Raw genomic sequence first — 21,474 nt, forward strand, 5'->3', positions numbered from 1 at the left:
AACCATTTTAATATTAAGTGGTATAGCTCCATAAATTAAAATTTTACAACAAAGGAAAGTTTTTTTTAAGTGTAAACATTTTTTAAAAGGCTAAGTCTCAACAAATACCTACCTGCACTGAAAATGAAGGAAACAGAATAAAACAATAAATATAGTAACTGTTACTACTATGATGGTGACTCCTAGTAGTATGTAAATATTACTTTACAAAATTGTATTTTTATTAATTAAAATTAAGTCTCCTGCTACAGCTGAGGGTATATGTCAGTGATCTATCACTTGTCATATTATTATACAGGATATATATATATATATATATATATATTATTATTATTATACAGGAGGCTCTAGATTAGATTCCCCTTGTAACATGGAAATATAAACAACAATAAAAACAGCTCTTAAAAACATATTCTTCTAAGACTCCACTTTTCGAAGCAGATGGGAAATTCCGTCTCAGTCCTTGTACAGTCATTCTGCAGTCAAGTGTCTGAAAAAATATTTTACGCCTGTAAAAATAGGAGAGGGCTTTCCTAGTCTGCAGCCCAGCTTACATTCCCCATGTCCCCTTCATTCAGCTCTATATAATAACCAGCAGAGAGGGAATTGGTTGCACCGTTCTCAGCTGAGGCTCTTGAGGTCTGCACCCAGATGCGAACACCAATTGCTAGAGCTCTTCATCCCTCATCTCTCGGAAGGTTCTGCCACAAGCCCTGCTGCTTGTGGTTTCCAGAGACATTTGACCTTTTGCCCAATGCTTGATGAAATCTTCTCATTTGTTACCATCTCCCTTATACACCCCCTGCAAGGAGCTCTAGCCAGGAAAGCAAACTGTCTACCAGCATAGCACTTCTACAAGCAGTTTGTAGCAAGAGCCCTGGACAAGCAACTGGAGTTGGGGCAAGGAAAAGACAGAACAAAACCTAAAGGAATATTTCTACTAATGGTCCAATATTGTTATTATTATTAATAAGTAGCTAATATTTTAGAGCCTTACTCTCTGTTCGTGTGGATCATCACATTTACTTATCAAAAATTTCACCCTATTTTAAAGACCAGACATTTCACATCTGAACAGCTTTACCAGTAAAAGTGGAGGAGAACTGGAATTAGAATCCAAGTCTTTGCCAAGTGGTGTTATATACCCTTAATCTCAGCACTTGGAGGCAGGTGGATCTCTGTGAGTTTGAGGCTAGCCCATCTACAGAGAGAGTTTCAGGACAGCCAAAGCAACACCAAGAGAACCTGTCTTTAAAAACCAAACCCTGAAAACCAAAACACACACACATACACACACACACACACAAAGATTCTGAGTTTGGGGTTCCAAAATTCAAGTCCGATGCTATTTTTTTCCTCCAGCAGGGTGCTTCTGGAGCACAGTAAGTTGCCAGGATAGCTTAGCCACAGCATGAGCTCCCAGAGTACAATGAACTCATCCATGGAATACCACTGCTTAGAGTTCTCCATCTGGTTGTCAGAGTGCATTTGCCAAGACTCAAGAAAAACAATGCCGCTTTGGGCATAATTAATGTTTAGACAATATGGGTCAGCATGTTCAGCTGCTTCTTGAGGTCACTCCTGGAATATGAAAAGAGCCGTGTGTTGCTGTAAACAGGATGTTTGTTTTCTTTGCAGTCTATCAGGAGGCTATTATCTCAGTCATGTAAAAGTCATATGAAACTGCCCAGGTGCAGATTCCAAAAGCCGGAGACTGGGGGCTCGACCTAGTTTTGTGCTGTCTGAAATATAAATCGGACAGATCTGAAATCCATTTCTACTCAATATGATTTTTTTTTGATTTTTTTGAGACAGATTTTCTCTGTGTAGTCCTGGCTGTCCTGGAACTCACTCTGTAAACCAGGCTAGCCTCAAACTCAGAAATCCGCCTGCCTCTGCCCCCCAAAAAAGGTGTGCGCCACCGCCGCCCGGCTCAATATGATTCTTGATGTTGTATCTTAAAGTCCCAGAACATTTTAAAAGTCTTAGATCTGTTTTGAAATAGAATAGTGTGGCCCATAAATGGTTCCTATTTATGGAGTCAAAAGTTGATACCATCAGTGGATCAATACCTAGTCATTGTGGCCCTACTAGCTGCCGTCCCACACCCTCTCCTGCTTTTGACCATGATGGATGATTTAAAGACAAGCAGGTCTCTTTACTCAAGTTGTTCATATTATGCCTCAGAGGACTTACAAATGTTATAAGCATTAGAAGCACCCATAAAGTTTGTCAAAGACAGGTGTATGGACCCCACCTGAGACCCACTGAATCAAAGCCTCAAGGAGCAGAGTACACACATGCGCGCACACAACACACACACACACACAGACACACACACACACACACACAGACACACACACACACACACACACACACGCAAATTTTCTTTTCTATTTTTTAAAAAATATTCATTAGATTTATTTTACCATTTAAAAAGGTGTTACCTCTAGGTTATTCTGGCCAGATATAGAATACTCCATGACACATTTAGCTATGGCGATACGCTACAAGAGATACAGCCATTATAGAGCAGGTTTCATTCCAGGTGAAATGAAGCATCGTAAGGGTGACTTCAGCCGGGCAGTGGTGGCGCACGCCTGTAATCCCAGCACTCTGGGAGGCAGAGGCAGGTGGATTTCTGAGTTCGAGGCCAGCCTGATCTATAGAGTGAGTTCCAGGACAGCCAGAGCTACACAGAGAAACCCTGTGTCAAAAAAACTAAATCCAAAAAACCAAAAAAAAAAAAAGGTGACTTCTTTATTTAAACTAAAAACATTGATCAATATAGAAATTGTTTCCCCGTTTGATTCAAAGGGCTGTAAAATCGCAAACACTTGCAAAGCGATGCAGTGATGTCGGTCGGTAACACGTCTGCTACCCGCTTCTTACTTCCTCTGCTTCATGCTCAGCTGCACAAGTTTTCTAGGTTGTAGCATGGCTCTGACGCCAGCCTACTGTAAGTGATTGAAAGCAAGTGGTTTGGATAAACTGCCATTGACTCCGCTGTGATCATAAAAACAGAGAGAAATGGAAACAGGAGCCAAAGGATCATTGTGAGTTAATGTGAGCTAAATAAGTGATCACACATAGTTTCTTCGTTTGAGGCAGGGTCTCACTATAAGGCCCTAGTTGGGCTAGAATTTACTATGTATCCCAGGCTGGCCTGGAACTCAAATAGATTCTTTTGCCTCAGCCTTGAGTGCTGGGCCGAAAGGTGCACACTACCATGTCTGACTCAGACATTTTTGTAATTAACAAGTTCCTTGGATGATGCATCCATGCAGATGAAGTTTTGATAATTTAAATTGTAGCAATAGAAGATAGGAAGAATTTACAGAAGATATAAATATATAGGAGCTATACAGGTATTTGTGTGTATGTGTGTCTAGAGATTCTTTAGACTCATGTGCATGTGTGTTATCAAAGTGTACATAGATAAAATTTTATCATATTTATTTAAAATAATAAAGAACAATGGGCCAGGTACTGTTCATCAGAAAATGAAACAGCTACACCAAGCATGGTTGTGTACACCTATAATTCTAACATTTGAAAGGTTGAAGCAAGAGGATCTCAAGTTAAAGGTCAGCCTGGGCTATATAGTAAGTCTTCACCTCAAAAAAATTACAGTCTACAAGTATAGGCAGTGTGCGATACTTGATAATGATAATGATATCTTACTGGCTTAAATAGTTTTACTATATTATACCTTTTTGTGTGTTTGAAATAATGTTTTGTTATATATCCAAGGCTAGCCTCAAATTCATGATCCTCCTACCTCAGCCTCTCTAATGCTGGGATTGTAGGTATGTGCCACCAAACCCTGATTATACTATATTTTCTATTGTTAATTTAGAGTATACCTACTTATTTAAATAGCTTAGTGTAGAGCATTATTCAATCTTACATGGGCAGCAGTCCTGTGCATCTTGTGTTTACTGTATCTCTTGGTTGCATCAAGGCAACATCTAGTTATTGACCTGCATCATGTAAGTTTGAATAAATGCATGCTTCAGTATTTTCAGTCATAAAATGAACTAGCAATGAATTTCTGAGAACTTGACCATGTTTTTAAGTGACATATGACTATCATTAACACAATAATTGTGTGTATTTATCAGGTACAATGTGATGTTTTGATCCATATATAGAAATTAATAATTATATACATATAACGTATCTGTCACCTTACTGATTTAACTTTTTTTGTTTGTGCGAGTGGTTAGTCTGCTTTAGTGATTTTAAAGAAGACCACGCTTTATCATTAAGTGGTCACCATGCAATACGCATTCCTCCAGCCTGACAATTTACATCCTTTGATCAAGAATACCAAGGCCAAAGGAATCTTTCCATAAATGACCTTCTTTCTCCTTTGAATTTTGTTGAAGCAATTTTGATGATGATTTGAATATTAGATGTATGAAGTAGCCACGAAGGGAAGGGGTATTTTCTGGAACTACTGACCACGGCAGTTGGTGACACTTACTCTGCGGCCAGCTTTGGCCCAGGGTCTAGAACATGGTTTAGTCCCAGATCAGAGAATTGACTATGTGTAGATAATGCTTCAAAGGGAAAAAATCTCCTTGCATGAGGCAGTGAGGGAAACTCTGACCATTTCAGCAAGCTGCTTAGCGGGTCCTGGGGAAATAAACACAGTACTTACAGTGACCTTTCTTCCTAGCACAGAGGGAACATTAGGAAACCTGCCTTAGCCAATCAAAATATAGGCGAGTAAGTATGATTTTTGCTTAGTTCACTTTAAAATACTTTTTAGTAAGTCTTCAAGAAATAAAATACTCATTTCTTTCTAAGGCCAGGGGTAAAATTCCCACTTCAGGGTTTTAGAACCTGAGATCTCGAAAGGACCGGAAGTTATGGGAAGGTTGAACACTGTTCAAGCAGATCTTCTATTTTATAACTCTCACCTCTTCATTGTGTAGTGTAATGTGTAGTCACTGCATCCCTCTCAAGGCAGTAGATTCTCACCCCTCATTTCTCTGTCTCTGTCTGTCTGTCTCTGTCTGTCTCTCTGTCTCTGTCTCTTTCTCTATCTCTCTGTCTCTCTCTCTCTGTCTGTGTGTGTGTGTGTGTGTGTGTGTATGTGTGTCTTCTAATTGGGTTACTAAGTACAATAATTATGTGAAAGAATTGGAATCGATATTTATTAGTCAAGCCTTGTCCAATGTAGTCTTCATGCCCCCCCCCTCTTTTTCCTTTGTCTCTTCATCTGGTTTCATCTGGTCATTTCATTTCTGAATAGCAACAGATAACAAAGGGTGAGCTAGAAGGATGAAAAAAATTAGGAAAGTCACATTAGATAGTGTGCAAAAATAATTTTGATAAAAGCTTCAAAAAATAATACAGCTATAGCTAACAGTAAAATGAAACTCTGAATTCCTAGTGCGTTTAGGTATGCTTTCCTCTCCTCATCCTTTTTTTTCTATAAAAAGCTGAGTTCACTGATGCCAAGCACCGACTGCAACTATGCCCCTTCCATCTTGCTGAAGCAGCCAAGTCTACCACAGAGTGGGTGGCAGCCGTGTTTAATATCTTTGCCTGTTTTCAGTTTGCAGTGATGACCTTACTCACAAATTCAAAGGTTTTACTGTGATGAACGAGGCAGAGAGATATGAAGCTCTCAGACACTGTCGATACGTGGATGAAGTCATCAGAGATGCACCATGGACTCTTACTCCAGAGTTTCTGGAAAAACACAAGGTACTTCTCTTTCTTGCGCCTTCTCCCTGTAACAGGATTAGGGACTCTGGCTCTGTAGCCAAGATAGCAGGGATCCTCAAAGGGGAAATTTTAGGGGCTAACATGTGGCATCACTTGATGGAACAGCCTCTTTTGCCCAAAAGTAAGGACTGCTGTCTTCTCCTTGCCTGGAGTGCAGGTATTAGAGATAGTCTAGCCAGGACCAAATGCTGCCTCCCTCTTTTAACTAGAGAGCCATCAGCAAGATTCTTAACTACACTGAATTCAAGATACTTTGTCTATAAAATTGGATGACACTGCTGTCCCCCTTGTGGGATCATTGTAGGACCATTTAAAGGAGGTAATGAAAGAATTCAAGTAAAACCTTGGAAAGCTGGCTGGTCCACGGTAAGAGTTCCAAGGTTGTCATTATTATTACTGCCACCAGCATTATTGTTAGTGCTCCCAGACTCATGGGCATCCTTAGGCACGAAACAAACGAATGCACATCTTATCTGGAAGGTCAGGGGTGAGGCTTTAAAGAAAGAACTTTCTATCTCTGATTTTGTGACTCTGAAATTCCTACTGACATAAGATTTTTATTAGTTGAAAACATGAGACATTCTTTTGATCTGCATCAAATTATGTCCTTTGTATCTCCCTACCAGCCCCACGCTAGGAGCTATTCTTTCCTTTTATAAGCAGTACAAAAAAATAAGATTAAGCTGTTCTAAGAATTTTCTTTTCTATTTTTAAATTCGCAATGCAGAAGAGAATAGAGAACACTGATAAATGTGCATGGGTAATAGCAGAGGAGACAATTTCCTGGTGAGAATGAAAAGAAAAGAGGAAAAACTACAATATGATTTACTACCAGTAATCACACTTTTTTTACTTAGCATATATTGTATATTCAACACATGACAGGCAGTTTAGAGGATACTAATAATGACAATGATGAATGCCATTTATTATTTACCATATGCCCAGCACTGTGCTAAGGACTTTGCTATTATATAAAATGAGTTCAGTGTCATGGCTACCCTGGGTTATTATTATGCATTGAAGATGGGGGGAACTAAGTCTGAATGTGCAGGCTAGAATTAATAACAACAACACTAAAATATGTACCGAGTACTTACTATGTACTAGTTTCTATTTTTAAGCCCTGCTACCTATCATTTAATCCAGCAATTCTCCCTTGGATTTCCACCCCCAAAGGACAATGTCTGGAAACATTTTGGTTGTCCTAGCTAGGAGCCGCCACTGACATCTAGTGGGGGGAGGTATGAGATGCTGTTCAGTGTCTTCCAATGCACAGGATGCCTATATGTCCCCCCAAATTATCTAGCCCTTATTGTCACCTGTATTGAGGTTGAGGAGTCCAGTTAATGAGTATTGTAACTTGTAAGTGGTAGGTCAGAATAATACTCTGGCAAATTAAATTATTTATTTAAGCCACCTCTTTTTATTTTATTTTTTATTTTTTATTGAAAAGGGAAGTAAAAATACTTTATGATAAAATTAAAGATTTACATGGAAAATATTTCAGATAAAATAGAAGAGATACATAGAAAAACATGTTAAAATTGATAATTTCCATGGAAAATTAAAGAGTAAAGTTGTAGACATTGCTAAATTAATTGAAATATGAAGTAGAAACATTTTTTAAATTTTAAACATGTTAGAATTGAAGATTATCATGGAAATTTTTATATAGATATAATAGTGGTAGGCATAAAAGTATGAAGCCAGCTCTTGAGACGGAATAGAAGCTCAGTGTGTAAGATGTATTTACCCGGTATAGTAGGAAACAGGGGAGTGCAGAGGCTTGGCAGGCCTGAAGATTACAGGGGAATTGTTCGAGAAGGCACATTAGGTACTTGTCTCATTGTGACAAAACATGTCACCGAAGCAGCTTGAGGAAGGAGGGAAGGGTTCATTTTGTATGTTCCAGGGATATAGTTCATCCCCATAACGAGTGTGTGGAAGCAGAAGCAAGATGCAGGGGATCACACGGCGTCCAGAGTCGGGAAGCCGAGAGCCAGGAAAGCCTGTGCCCAGCTCACTTTCTCCTGTAGCCCATAGCATGGTGCCACCCATATTCAGGGTGGCTCTTCCTACTCCGTTAACCTAACAGAAAAAATCACTGTACCCCTCCACTCCCCAGGCATGCCCCAGAGACATGCCCAGAGGTTCCCATGACAAGTCTAAATCTCATCAAGTTGACAATAAAAATTCATCATCTCAGGAGCACGGTCCCACCTGATAGCAGGATGACTTGGAGAGGAAGTTCAGATGAGTTGATGTCATAACCTAGATGACAGGGCCTTTTTCTGTGAGGCTGACCTGGAAGGGCTCTTGCAAGCAGTCATAGCTGTTCTGATGCAGTAATGACTGTTACGCCTAGAGGCCAGCATTCTCCAACTGCTTTATTTTAAAAGGCACTGGGGTGTAGAGGGGAGGACTCAACAGTCCCTCTCCAATCTGTAACCCCACCCCTCCCCATGCTGGTGCTAATGTCCTTTGTTTCTTTCTTCAATAGATTGATTTTGTGGCTCACGATGACATTCCGTACTCCTCTGCCGGTTCTGATGATGTTTATAAGCATATCAAGGAAGCAGGTGAGGCATTCATTCTCCTGTCCACAGCACGCAGCCAAACAGAAAAGCTAGCTGCCTTAGGTCTGCAGCGTGTGCCGATGGACTGTTGGAATATCTAGTCTCACCCAAGCAGCTGGGTCTGTATCATCCTCCGCAAGGGAGCTCCCTTAGAACTCAGGAGAACTGGGTAAGAACCAGAGACCTGACATGGTTTAGTCCTAACCTCGCTTGCAAAGAATTCAAGAAGAAATCCCACATGTGTCCACTTGGAAAGCTGCGGAGAAGTTGAGAAACACCTTAGAGGAAGAGAAAACCCATGTGTGAGTTACATCTTAACGGTTACAGCATGGAGGATGAATACCTTCTTAAGGTCTGAGCCATAAGCCAACTCTTCCTTCCCTAAGAACAGCAGCAGAGAGGTCGCTTTGGGATTACCATTCAGCTCAGAGACCCCAGCGTTAATTGAATTTCTGCTTAAGAATTCCTTAGCTATGTCTGGTAGTAGTTTCCTTACTGGGTTAGTCTCTAGTAAAGGAGTAGCAGCAATATGACTCCCAAGGTCATTTTAAGAATTTCTTTCTTTTTTTTTGGATTTGGTTTTTCGAGACAGGGTTTCTCTGTGTAGCCCTGGCTGTCCTGGAACTCACTCTGTAGACCAGGCTGGCCTCGAACTCAGAAATCCACCTGCCTCTGCCTCCCAGAGTGCTGGGATTACAGGCGTGCGCCACCACCGCCCGGCAAGGTAGTTATTTTAAAAAGATGATTTTGTTCATGATTTTTGTGGGGCAGGGTCTTAATAGAGGGCTTGACCAAGTGCTTCTTTTATCCTTTGTTTTGTTTTGTTTTGTTTTGTTGTAACGGATTCTTACTCTGTAGCTCTGACTGGCCTAGACATTACTATGTACATTTGGCTAGCCTGGAACTCACAGAGATGGCCTGTCCTTGCTTCCCAAGAGTTGGGATTCAAGGAATAATTCACCATGCCTGTTTTTGTTTTGTTTTTAATGTAGTACTAGGGATCAAACCTTAGAGCTTCCCATAGGCAAGCATTCTACCATCAGTTGAGAGTTTTTGCTTGGTGCTTTCAAATTGTTCTGTCTAGATGCTGATAGGCGCTTCAGTCCTCTGAAGGCTTGGAGCTCTGTGATTATATACTTAGTGGCCAGCTTTGGTTAGCTGTTAGCTAGGTGCTCATGGGTATTTGTCACTGGACACCAGTACATTGTCTCCATGTTGCCTGGGCTTCTCACAGCATGAAGGCTGAGAGCAACTGTCTAAAGAGCAAGCAAATTTAACAGCTGGCATAAGGATTCCTGTGGTCTAGCCTTGGAGGCCACACACCATCATTTATATGACCTTTTAAGTATAAGCATGTGACTGAGGAGGCCAATCCAAATTCAAGGGCAAGAGAATTCTCTCTCTCTCTCTCTCTCTCTCTCTCTCTCTCTCTCTCTCTGCCCCCCACCCTCTCTCCCTTTATTTATTCTCTTGATTTATTTATTTTATTTATACAAGTATACTATAGCTGTCTTCAGACACACCAGAAGAGGGCGTCAGATGTCATTACAGATAGTTGTGAGCCACCATGTGGTTGCTGGGATTTGAACTCAGGACCTCTGGAAGAACAATAAGTGCTTTTAACTACTGAGCCATCTCTCCAGCCCCTGTGGTTATCTTATGAGTTATTTTCCTATATTATTATTTTGTGCGTATGTATTCCTCTTTCTAAAATATAGGGCTTTTAAAATTTATTCCTTGAGATATATACATGTATACAATATAAGTGGACCATGGCCAACCCAAATTATCTCTACAGCCTTTTAAAGCCTGCCCTGCCCCCAATACTCTCACCTTCTACTTTCATGTCTTCTCCTTTTAAAAAATATAATCAGTTCACTGAGTCCAATTAATGCTGCCTATGGGGCCATGCAATGGGACATGGGCAACATACCAGTGTGACCTTTCACCACAATTCACTTTCTAAAATGAAGGATCAGGTGGCATTTTGTTTTCTCTGGAAGCGCAGGCCTAATAATAAGGTATGTGACTTCTTTTGCACATAGATGCTTCTTTATGGTCCATGAACCTGTTCCACTGATGCCTCACCAGGAGGAAGAGTCACTGTACATATCCAGTTGGGCTACATATAGAGAAGGCTGCAGGGTGGTCCCTGTGGGAGAGTCTCAGAAACGACCTGAGCGCGCATGTGCAGCTCTTATCCGCTACAGTTTATTTGGAAAGTCAAAAACTCACTTTAAATGAAGCAAGCGATATCATGAGTATAAATTAAGCTGTGCAACCTTGTGCTCTGTTTGTCAGAACCGAGTGTCAAAATCCTCTAGCAAAGCTGGATGGAAAGATGGAGCTGAGATGCAATAGACTGTAAGGCCCATGTTACTCATTATCATTCCGATAGTGCCTACTACTGTTGAAAGTTGCTTTATTAACATGTGCTTTGCTGCTTCTTAAAATAGCTCCATAACCAAACGCTGCAATTCTGAAAAGCATGATAAAAAAGGTTCTCTGATCATGCTCATTACTGAATATTTTTAGCAGAGCAATAATTAGGATTTGGAGGAAGCTGGGTGCCTCATTATGTCAGCAGAGGGCTTGGCTTCTTTCAGAGACCTACCTCTCTAGCAGCCAAAGCAAATTCCCCCAGTCCCAAATCTGCTTTCCACTCCTCAGCCCACAGAGACCTAAGTCTATGACTTTAGACAGGGCAAGCTCATGTCTCCCGTGTCTAAGTGAATTGCTAAAATCTATCATAACTAAAGAACCTTCACATTTCATTAGTCCCAAAGAAAGATGGGATGGATTTCTCCCCCAGAGAGTTTTCAATTGTTCCAATTAAGGTGAGTATGCTGTCCCAGGTGTGTTCAGTTGGGCTCATCCAGGGACCCACCACCTACCAAAGTCCTGCTCCCATGCTTGGTCCAGTTGGAATTCTCTTTGCATCCATGTGCACTTAGAATTCCTGCCTTCCATTTAGTTTTTTTTCCGTGTTTGGTTTCACTCCTTAGAAGATGATCAAAGAAGTTTCAGACCTAGTGGCCAAGTCCAACTGTGTCTGTTCTCTGAGCATGGACTGGAGTCAGATGTTCTGTCTCTAAGATCAGGAGTACCACCCTGCTGCTGATGCTGTCAATGTGCACGTGGCACCTTTGTTGTTGTTGTTGTTGTTTTGTTATGTTTTTTTCGAGACAGGGTTTCTCTGTGTAGTCCTGGCTGTCCTGGAACTCACTCTGTAGACCAGGCTGGCCTCGAACTCAGAAACCTGCCTGCCTCTGCCTCCCAAGTGCTGGAATTAAAGGCATGCACCACCAATGGCCAACTGTGACATGTTTTTACAGGTCCCAAAGGGACACTTTGGAGCAGCAAAACAAAAATTAAGAGAGACTTGGATTTGGAAGGAGGCTCAGCATCAATATTTGTCTTGTCATTCATTCAGCAAATGTTCTGATAGTGCCTGCTTGTCACCTGGTGCTGAGATTGTAGAAGAAAACGAGAAGGGTGTGGCCCCATCTCTCATAGATTATAAACAAGAAAGATGGATGCTGATGGAAGTGTTCCACCAAAGACCTTGCAATATTTGAAAGAAGAGAGCATTGGGGCTGACAAATAGAAAGACCTGCTTTGGGAGTTGAGATTTAATTTCCTTGACACAAAACCTGAGCAAGAGTTAAGCAGACAGAGACTATGACAGACAAGAGAGGAGAGCCAATAGTTTTCAGAACAGTGAAGAAGCCCTGTGTTGCTAAGTATAGGCCCACCTTCATAGACTATAAGCAAACCAGTTCTAGCCCTTGTCCAGTACAGGAGCCTTGGCTGAGAGTTAAGAGGAGAGGCTGGGAGATGAGCCTAAGTCTAAAAGGAAGCACAGAAAGGGGATTCTGCAAGCCATAGCAGAGGCGAGTTAAAGCCTTTACTCTAAACCCAGTGGAAAGCCAATGAAGAGGAATGAGTAGGCATAGGACTTGCATTAAGAAGAAGGGTGAGTCTTGCTGTGTATGTTGAAGAGTGCATACTACTCTTGCAAAAGACCTGGGTTTGGTTCCTAGCATCCATACCAGTCAGCTCATAACTGCTTAGAATTTCAAATTCTGGGTCCAGGAGTCTGATACATTCTTTCACCTTCTCTGAACAGCTCTTGGTGTCATCTTTGAATAAGATGGTTCTGGTTTGGCTAAAGATTAAGAAAAGAGGTTGAATTAGCAAAGCACTGGAGGAGCAGGTTTGTTAGTATATATTGATTGCATATGGACAGCTGTGGGTAGAAAAGTGGCCCAAATGAGCCCAGATCACCATGTTTAGCTATCTTCTTAGTTGAGGGAAAGTAAGGTCAAGTTGTTTACCTTCAGAGGTTTGAATAGCCTAGTGTAAACAAAGAACACAGTATCCTTCGGCTTTACTGTCGCTGTTGTTACAGGACATCTCTACATGGTTGGAATGATTTGGGCAACAAAGATCTCAACTGCCTGATACATGATTTTTATTGACAGCAGAATTTTGAGCATGAATACAGTTCTTACTGTTTTTGGCATCTGTGACCCCTTTCTAGCCTGTGCTGCTGGTATGCTCCAGTACGTCTTTGAAGACTTAGGACATCTAATAGGGCCACTGGAAGTTGGCATCCTTGTGCTTGTTTATTTTTTTACTCTTCCCCACATATTCCAGATGAAGAGTGGTGAAAGCCCCATGCAGAGGAGACTGTTCCTACAGGAGGTCGAATCACTTAGCACATCGCACACTCACCCTTAGATAGAGACAACAAAGGCGCCGTTCTTCTCCCTTTCCTGTGGGGATAATGGGACAGAGACTTCCGGAGGGCTGAGGAGCCGTGATCTGACTCATTCATTGACTCAGTTATTATTCATCCACTTGTGCATTGCCTTGGCATTCACTCAGCACCTTCCATGTGTACTGATCTGCACACTGGCGATGCAAAAACAATTGAGGCATTTCGGCATTCAAAATGTCCATTTCTATTTTTTTAAAAAAAAAACAAAAATTAAAAAGACCCCATATAAACCATGTCTATTTCTGTGCAGAGACAGTAATCAGACCTCTTTTTTTTTTTTTTTTTTTTGGTTGTTGTTAACCGAAGATCCCTTTATGTCCAGAATGCTGTGGGTTCTCAGGTTAAGATCAGAAAAGACTTCACAGTGGTACAGCCTTGAAGGTGGAGTAATGAGGGTGAGGAAGAACTCTGTGGATGATGGGGTCGAGAAATGGGTACCCAGGATAGGAGGGAAGAGCTGAGCAGTGGCAAATGTAAGGAGCCAGATGAGTGGATGGGGTCTCCTGGGCCAAACCTGGCATGATGACTGCACAGTGCTACGGTAAAGGAAGTGTACTGTGCCTGAAGAGTCAGCTGAGGCCAGAAAAGAAAGTCTCCCTGACCTACTGTGAAGCTCCAGTATTGTCTGGCAAAAAAAAAAAAAAAAAAAAAAAAAGAACCATTAAAGGAAGTAGATGAACTGTAATTTTACCTTAATCTTTTTATTCTTACTTGGACAGGCATGTTTGTTCCAACACAAAGAACAGAGGGCATCTCAACATCAGACATCATCACCAGAATTGTCCGTGACTATGATGTATATGCCCGGCGTAATCTCCAGAGAGGGTACACAGCCAAGGAGCTGAATGTGAGCTTTATAAACGTAAGTGTGCCTCCCCACACACTCTGGGGGTCACCATATCACACCTATATGAGGCCTATAGTTACCATGACTTGTGTTTACTGTGCACTGTGCAATGCGCTTAGTGCTTTTCGTTCTTGTCTCATATCATCCATATTTTTAAAAAATCGCCCAGTGGCATGCTTTAGTTTGTGAGCAAGGGTCTCACCATACTGCCCAGGACATCCTCAAAAGCACGACCCGCCTGCTTCAGCTTCCCAAGTGTCGGGTTCACAGGCACGAGCCAACATCCCTGCACCACAAATGAGCTCTATATTTACAAATGAGGAAACAGTGTCCAAGGAGGCAGCACGAGGCAGGCACAGAGCACAGGCAGCTTCCCTCCCCACCCGCCAAACTCCCTCTTTAGTTTTCAGATGTGGCAAAGGCTTTCTGGAACATCTGCCTCTTGGGGAAAGGCAAGTGCTGTCTTCTTCTCAAAGGAAAGGAAGGCAGGCGGAAGCAATGAGATGCTAAGCCCAGAGAAAATGCTTTCTTGTTTTAACGTTTTACAATTTTCATTTTATTAAGGCCTTACAGATGCTCATTAGAAACCTTAACAGCCATTTTTTTTTATTGTCCAGAGAAATTACAGCTGCTTAAATAAAGCCCGAAGCCTTTGGCTTCCTTTTGTATTTCTACCTTATTGTTCCCACAGAGCTGCTGTTAGTTTAATAATAGAGCACTGTTAAAACAATCTTTAAAACAAGCAAAACAAGCTGTTACAAGGCAAAGAGTAGCCGGATGGTTGGGGGTGATGTTAGTGAGTCTGGACAACTGGGGTTACCAGGCTTCCAAGGAGCCCACGATTTTGATCCAAACAAACACTCTCTATGCATACAGAATTCCAGCCCCCAAATAGATCCTGTATTTTCAAAGGGGGATTTGTCTGCAAAAGTAGGCATTTATAATTATGTGCAGCTTTAATTATCTAGCATCTTTCACAGCTGATCATTGGTACCTTCAAAATAGGAGGGGCTCATTAATTGTAAGTCAGTGATTATTTATTGTCCTGATAAAGCAGGGAGTGTTGGGATCCGGGCCCTTCTAGCTTTGTACTAGCCAGGCAACAAAATGGAAAATGCCGGGTTCGAGTGGCACCCGAACATGCGGCTACAAAGAATTCAGCCAACGTGATGATTTGGTATCTTAGAGAGAATAAAGCCCTGGTTATTTCAATAAATTAAACTGTCTGTTCTTTTAAATTGAATTCAGTCAACCATCCAAGCATAGCAAGCCATTTCCAAAAGTTATTGCTCACTCTCTTTAAATGGTCTTTAGATAAGCCACTTAGCTCAGGGAACCGTGAGGACAGTGTGTGTGTGTGTGTGTGGGGGGGGGGGGTGCTTACTGCCTTTCTCCGACAACAAGCCTGGCTGCAGCTCTGAGAGGAAATTGAATGTGTTGGATGGGCGTGTAAATGAATCACAGAACCTCAGAAGTGGCAGAGACCTGATGAGGACCAGTCATCCAATCCATGTCCCTTGACTTTGAGATAAGGAAAACAGAGCCCAGAGAGTAGATGAGGCCAAGGGAGGGTGGGGGAGAGGTGGAGGTAGCGGTACCCCTCTAAATCTCCCAACTCGGTGCTCACTCTACTGTTATGTGCTGTCACTGAGTACTAAACAAAATAGCCATTCCAGTGTTGAACAAAAGATCAAAGAGCATGATGTAAAGACAACAGCTAACACTTATCCAGAGCCAACGAGATACCCATCTAAGTGTTCTGACTGCATCATCTCATTGAATTCTTGTGATAAGCCTACTAGGGTGGGTGTGATGACACTATCCAACGCACAGGTGAGAAGACAAAAGCTTAGAACATTAAACAGCTCACATCAGACCACACTGCAAATGATAGAAGTCAGAGCGCCTTCCTGCAGCACATATAGCTCAGTGGCAGCACACACAGCTCCTATCCAGCCTCATGCTGGGGCTGTAATATGCTTTTGGAATATCTAAATGATGGAATCTTGACCTAGTTTTATAATATTTGAGGTATTTTACAAAATTCTAAAGTACAAAATGAGCTTGATTCTACATAGTCAAAAAAAAAAAAAACAACCCTATGACTCCTTTAGAGAACATATTGAGATTTCAAAAGGGAAGACCCTTAGTGTGATATTATTTTTTTTTGTTTAGATAACGTGTTTATCAGGTAATACAGATAAATGCCTGTGGTGCTTCATAACAAGATAATTAACATTCAGGGAGCAAAAGTCAGGCTTTGAGCCAGACATTTGGATGCATGACCTTACCTGACTGTTGTAACAACCCTGTGAGGTAGTAATGATTACCATCCCCATTTTATTGATGAAAAAAGTGAGGCTTAGAAGTGATTAGTGATTTGACCAACACAATATGGACTCCTGGAACATAGATAAACAATACCATTCTATAAGTTCTCTAATCACCCAGAGACACAATCAAAATAAAGCTTTCTTTATGTCCAAGGAAACCAATGTACTTTAATTACCCTCATGGAAAATATGACATTGGTCCTAAGCCCCGTTAGTATACAACTTAATGTAACTCTACTGGTTTTAATACTACCTCAGTAAAACCAACTTCCAGGCTCTGAGCAGCCATTCTGTATACAACACATCCTTTGATTTAAGTTCCAGAAGAGTAAGGGTATTTGTTCCATAAATGGTAGCTTTGATTGTTTTGTATTCTATTCTCATACAATTTCAACTCATAGATGTTGAGCAGATCAAACATAGTTCAACATTTGTACTTCCATTTATATATCCAAGGAGATTGATGTGCAAGATATATGCCTTCCCATCAGTCTAGCCCTTGAGAAATAATGACATCTATTCTTCACATTACGAGCAAACCCAAGTTGATATAAAATATAACCAATACAGACGAACCTCTCTGATGTCCTCCTGAATCAATTTCTTTCTCCTGTTAATTTTAACTAGGAGAAGAAGTACCGTTTTCAGAACCAGGTGGACAAGATGAAAGAAAAGGTCAAGAATGTGGAGGAAAGATCAAAGGAATTTGTTAACAGAGTAGAAGAAAAGAGTCACGACCTAATTCAAAAGTGGGAAGAAAAATCAAGAGAATTTATTGGCAACTTCCTGGAACTGTTTGGGCCAGATGGTGCATGGGTATGTACTTATTTTAATTGGTACGGCAATGGCAGGTATTTTCAGCTTAAATTTCTTTCATAGACTCAAAAATGTCCCTTATACAGTGGCCTCTGCTTAGACATCATCTCGAGTGACTCCAAGTCCATGTCCTTAGTCAATTACCGAATCAGCCCTCACGTACTGATTTAGTATGGTACCAAATGGTACACAAAGTTGGGTCTTCTCTGTTTCTGTTTCCAGAACTAAGAAGCCATTCACTTACCATTGAATGTCTGGTATTGCAGAAGTTGGTCTTGTAGTTCATCCTAGTCTTCAAGTTGGGGGTGACACAAAGCCTAGGGTTGATGGTAAAGTAAGTCAATGTAACATGGAGCTTGTGTTGGAAGTCAAGTCCAAGAGTTCTTTTTCTTTTAGTTTTTAATATTTTATTTATTCTTCTCTCATATATTATATCCCAACTGCAGTCCCCCCTCTTCCTCTCTCACATCACCCTTTTCCACCATCTACAGGCCTCCCAGGGATATCAATCAAACATGGCATATTAAGTTGCAATATGACTAAGCATCTTCCCTCATATTAAGGCTGGAGTAGGACAAGGGTTTGGGGAGGTGTTGCATTATTTTTTTTTTCCCAGAGAGACATGAACAAACATGTTATCACCCCAGATCGAGTACCAGTGACAGACAAAAGTAATGATTCCACTCAACTCTAGCTTAGGGAAATGATGAGTTTAGACTTACAAAAGTGTGAGTGGGGGTGGGATGGGGCTACTAACAGGTGTGTGAATAACTTTAAAACATGTACATCAACAAAAGTCACGGCTCAAAATGGATGGCAACTTTCCTATAGCTGAATGGTTAGTGTTCCCTTTCAGTTAGCCTTCCATGCTTTATAGACCCCAGGTAGCCAGGGCAGAATGTTCATTGGCAGGGAGGTGCAGGAGGGAATGGCTGGAATCTTGGATAAGGGACCAGCAACCCTCGCTTTGTTCCCATTCTATATGTCAATGGATTTGTTCTTGAAGGTCTCCTGAGGGTAATCACGTCTGCTCTCATTAAGAAAGGAGTGGGTATTGTGCTTGGGGCACAATGCTGCACATCAGGAGAATGTGAAAGGATGGAGCTACTCTACCATCTTGTTGTGCTGCAAGCAATTCTACCACTGGAGGGAAAGAGAAGCAGCCGAATTTTACCTTGTAACTGTGCTAATCAAACCTTGATTTTTCTTTGGCATGTAGTTGTTGGTATAGGTCCCAAATGTCTCAAGGGACTGAGAACGTGAGCCAAGAAAGGAAAAGCATGCTTTATCCTTGACTAAATTCTTTAGACAACTGTGATTAATAACTGTAGAGAAAGGAAAGAAAGTTCTGGAAGCCGCCATGGTAGCTCTATTGTACATGCCCTCCATTAATTAAATAACCACTGCTACTGGAAGAGTTAATGAGGGTTCTGTGACATAGATATCTTTAAATTGACTTTCTGTTTTAAAAGAAATGCTATGTATGTTTTCATATGTGTGCATATGTGTGGGACATGTATGTCTGTTTGTAGAGGCCAGAAGAAGGTTTCACGTGTCTTTGTCACCTTCCCACACACCCATTCCTTTTAACTAGAGTTTCTCCCTGGACTTGGTGTTCCTGTTTTCTTGGCTAAGATATAATCCAGAAAGCGCCAGCAACCCTCTTGTCTTATCAGATGAGAGCACTTACTATATACTCATGAGGCCCAGAGGGTGGATAGCAGCACCTGCAGAACAAGCCGGCCATCTTGTACACAGCGGCAACCCAACATCTAAGTGTGCAGAGATGAGGCAGGTTACTGGGGATTTCTAGCCCCAAGCCAACTTTCTTTTTAAAACAAAGAGAAATCATTCCATGTGATCTTCTTAATCTTAAATAGCCAAGATTTCCTATTATGATATGAGAAGTTTCTAAGGAAATCCACGTCTCCTTAATTATTTTATTGATGGGTTGTCACTACTGCCAATGCTCATTTGAGTGCATTCATTATAGGATTATCTAAAAGTAAAACACTCAATTAGTATAGAAAAAGAAGACTGTTCAGAGAGGAGTTGGAGGAGATCCTTTAAGCCTAGTGGCCTCTAATGTGTTATAGACAATGTTATAAGCCAACAGTGTTCTATCTGTAGGCTGAGTTTGAAGGGGAAGGGCTAATTGTGCCATTAAAGAACTTCCAGTGAGGACTGGCAAGAGAGCAGAAACCAGACCCTAGACTCCTTTTCACCTTTTTTTTGTTCATTTTCACTTCAGATGATTAAATTCATGGCCCATTTATTAACGTTCTTGTCTATGCGCACCCTATGGAAGGACACAAAGACAGTCAAAGTGTTCTCTGGTCTTCGGCATATGAACTTGCCTTTTTGAGCCAGTGTGCACCTTACTACTTTGAATTTTCACAATTTGCTGGCTCTGAAGAAACGGCACATGGTTTTTAATGGTGCCATATAGCAGTTCATTTGCTTAGCACCCTTAGGAAATGTGACTGTGCCAGAAACCCTCGGATTGTAACTCAGTGGGTGGATGCCATCTCCACCTGGGGTGAGCAAAGGCAGGGAAAGGATATTATTTCATAGGAACTTTATCCTCCCAGTCCTCCCGGGCTCCCAGCAAAAGGTGAAATAGTAGCTGGAATGGTTCCTAAGGAGTCTGGTGACAGTGAGCGGAGGGGATTTTTAAGAAATGAAACCCAGCTTAGAGACTGGAGGTTTATCTTTTAAAAACTTGCTATTAGTGTCAAAACTGTTATTAACATTAATTTACTGTATCAGCCAGACTTAGACATTACTTTTTTTCTGTTGACATTAAAAGTACAGGAATAGTTACAAGGATGTTAAACGCCAAGATAAGTAATTTGCTTTTCATGAATATGCTATTATTATAATAATTCTTTATTTGTAGATTTGTGACTGGAACTCATTTCTTAAAACAGGGGATCTGCATTACCTGCAAGTACAGTACTGATACCAATAACCCAGACTTAGAAAGGCACAAACTGAAAAGATTTAAGGTCCCAAATTTGCTACTGCAGGATTGGTATGCAGCTTTATATGTAGTATACAGTGGGTATTACACATAAATGTCTCTTCATTGAGTGAATGCATGAAGGAATGGATTAGGAGGAATACCCATGTACAGACCTTCCTTAGCCTGTGGCACTGGATACAGTTTAGTGTTTGGTGGATCAAATCTAATAGGCAGAACTGACAATGAATTCCAAGGCAGGCTGTGCTATGTGAGGTCCAGGCTAGTCTAGGCTACAGAGTGATAACCTGTCTAGAAAAACATTCACAACAAAAACAGACTTGGTTTCCTTGGTGCTTATATTTTGCTCGGGAAGAGTCTGACTTGCGAGTTTCCTGTGGCCATATTCTTTTCCCTGCTTCCTCCACCTTCCCCAACCTGACTCACTCATTTATGGTGCTGAGATGGGCCCAAGGAACATTTGAATTTGCTCCTTATCTATTATGGGAGAACACTAGATAATGGTGTAAATGGGGCCCTATGATGCTATCTATCTTGGAGGCTGTCTGCCACAATGACTTCTAAGAATATGAAGCCAGCAACCTATGTATTCCTTAACTGCTATAATAGATTTTCCAATTCCCACTTCCTCAGTCTGAATGGTGGGATATCAGGGCCTAAATTGTTTGTTTGTTTTCTAAACTCACATCATTTTATTTATTTAACTATTGTTAATTGATTCTACTAGTCTTGAGTCATATTCAGAAGGTGGCCTATAATCCAAACCAAATGGCAAAAGAAGCAAGCCTTCTATGTTAATCAGCTTTACATTACTGTAACAAAATATCTAATTAAAGAGAAGACAAGTTGATTTCATGTATACTACTGAGGTGAGTGTAATTTAATGTACATGAAGGTTTTAGGATCAATAGCAAATTATTTAAAAGTTTTAACCTCAGCTTTCACACATGGTAGTAGTTTAGTTATCTTTAACATGTGCACCTTGTATAATAGATTCTTAGGATGTTTGTAGTAAATAGAGATTTCTTTAAGGGAGAAAGAACGAGAAAGAGATAGAGACTGAGGGGAATATTGAGGGTGAAGTGATTTGGGCTCACTGTTTGGAAGGCTTCTAGCCCTGTTGCTTTTGGGCTTGTATGGAGGGAGTACATCACAGTGGAAGGCTGTGGGAGGACGCTACTCACCTGATGGCACCTTAGAGAAGGAAGCCAGGGGAGAGGAAAGGAGGCAGGGTTCCCCCACAGTTTACCGCAGCCGGTGGATGGTCCAGATCCCAACAGGAACACCCTTCAGACAGACTCAGTATTACCTTCCCTTGTGAGTATTATGGCTGAATGACACATTGGCTCAAAAAAGCGCTCTAAGTGAGGTTCACCTTGAAGCTCTGGAGC

General features: G+C 41.2%; 1 protein-coding gene across 3 annotated transcripts in view; it reads left to right on the plus strand.

Annotated features, from left to right (window-relative positions):
- The window catches only part of Pcyt1b (phosphate cytidylyltransferase 1B, choline), a 96,089-nt gene that overhangs the window by 64,516 nt on the left and 10,099 nt on the right, over nt 1-21,474 (plus strand). For all 3 annotated transcript variants that reach the window (XM_052170100.1, XM_052170098.1, XM_052170099.1), the window contains exons 4-7: nt 5,570-5,721; nt 8,246-8,324; nt 13,824-13,966; nt 16,912-17,100. In XM_052170100.1, the coding sequence (XP_052026060.1) occupies nt 5,570-5,721; nt 8,246-8,324; nt 13,824-13,966; nt 16,912-17,100 (563 nt within the window). The remainder of the gene's footprint in view (nt 1-5,569; nt 5,722-8,245; nt 8,325-13,823; nt 13,967-16,911; nt 17,101-21,474) is intronic.

Source organism: Apodemus sylvaticus, chromosome X, assembly GCF_947179515.1.
Source record: "Apodemus sylvaticus chromosome X, mApoSyl1.1, whole genome shotgun sequence".
NCBI classification, from domain to species: Eukaryota; Metazoa; Chordata; class Mammalia; order Rodentia; family Muridae; genus Apodemus; species Apodemus sylvaticus.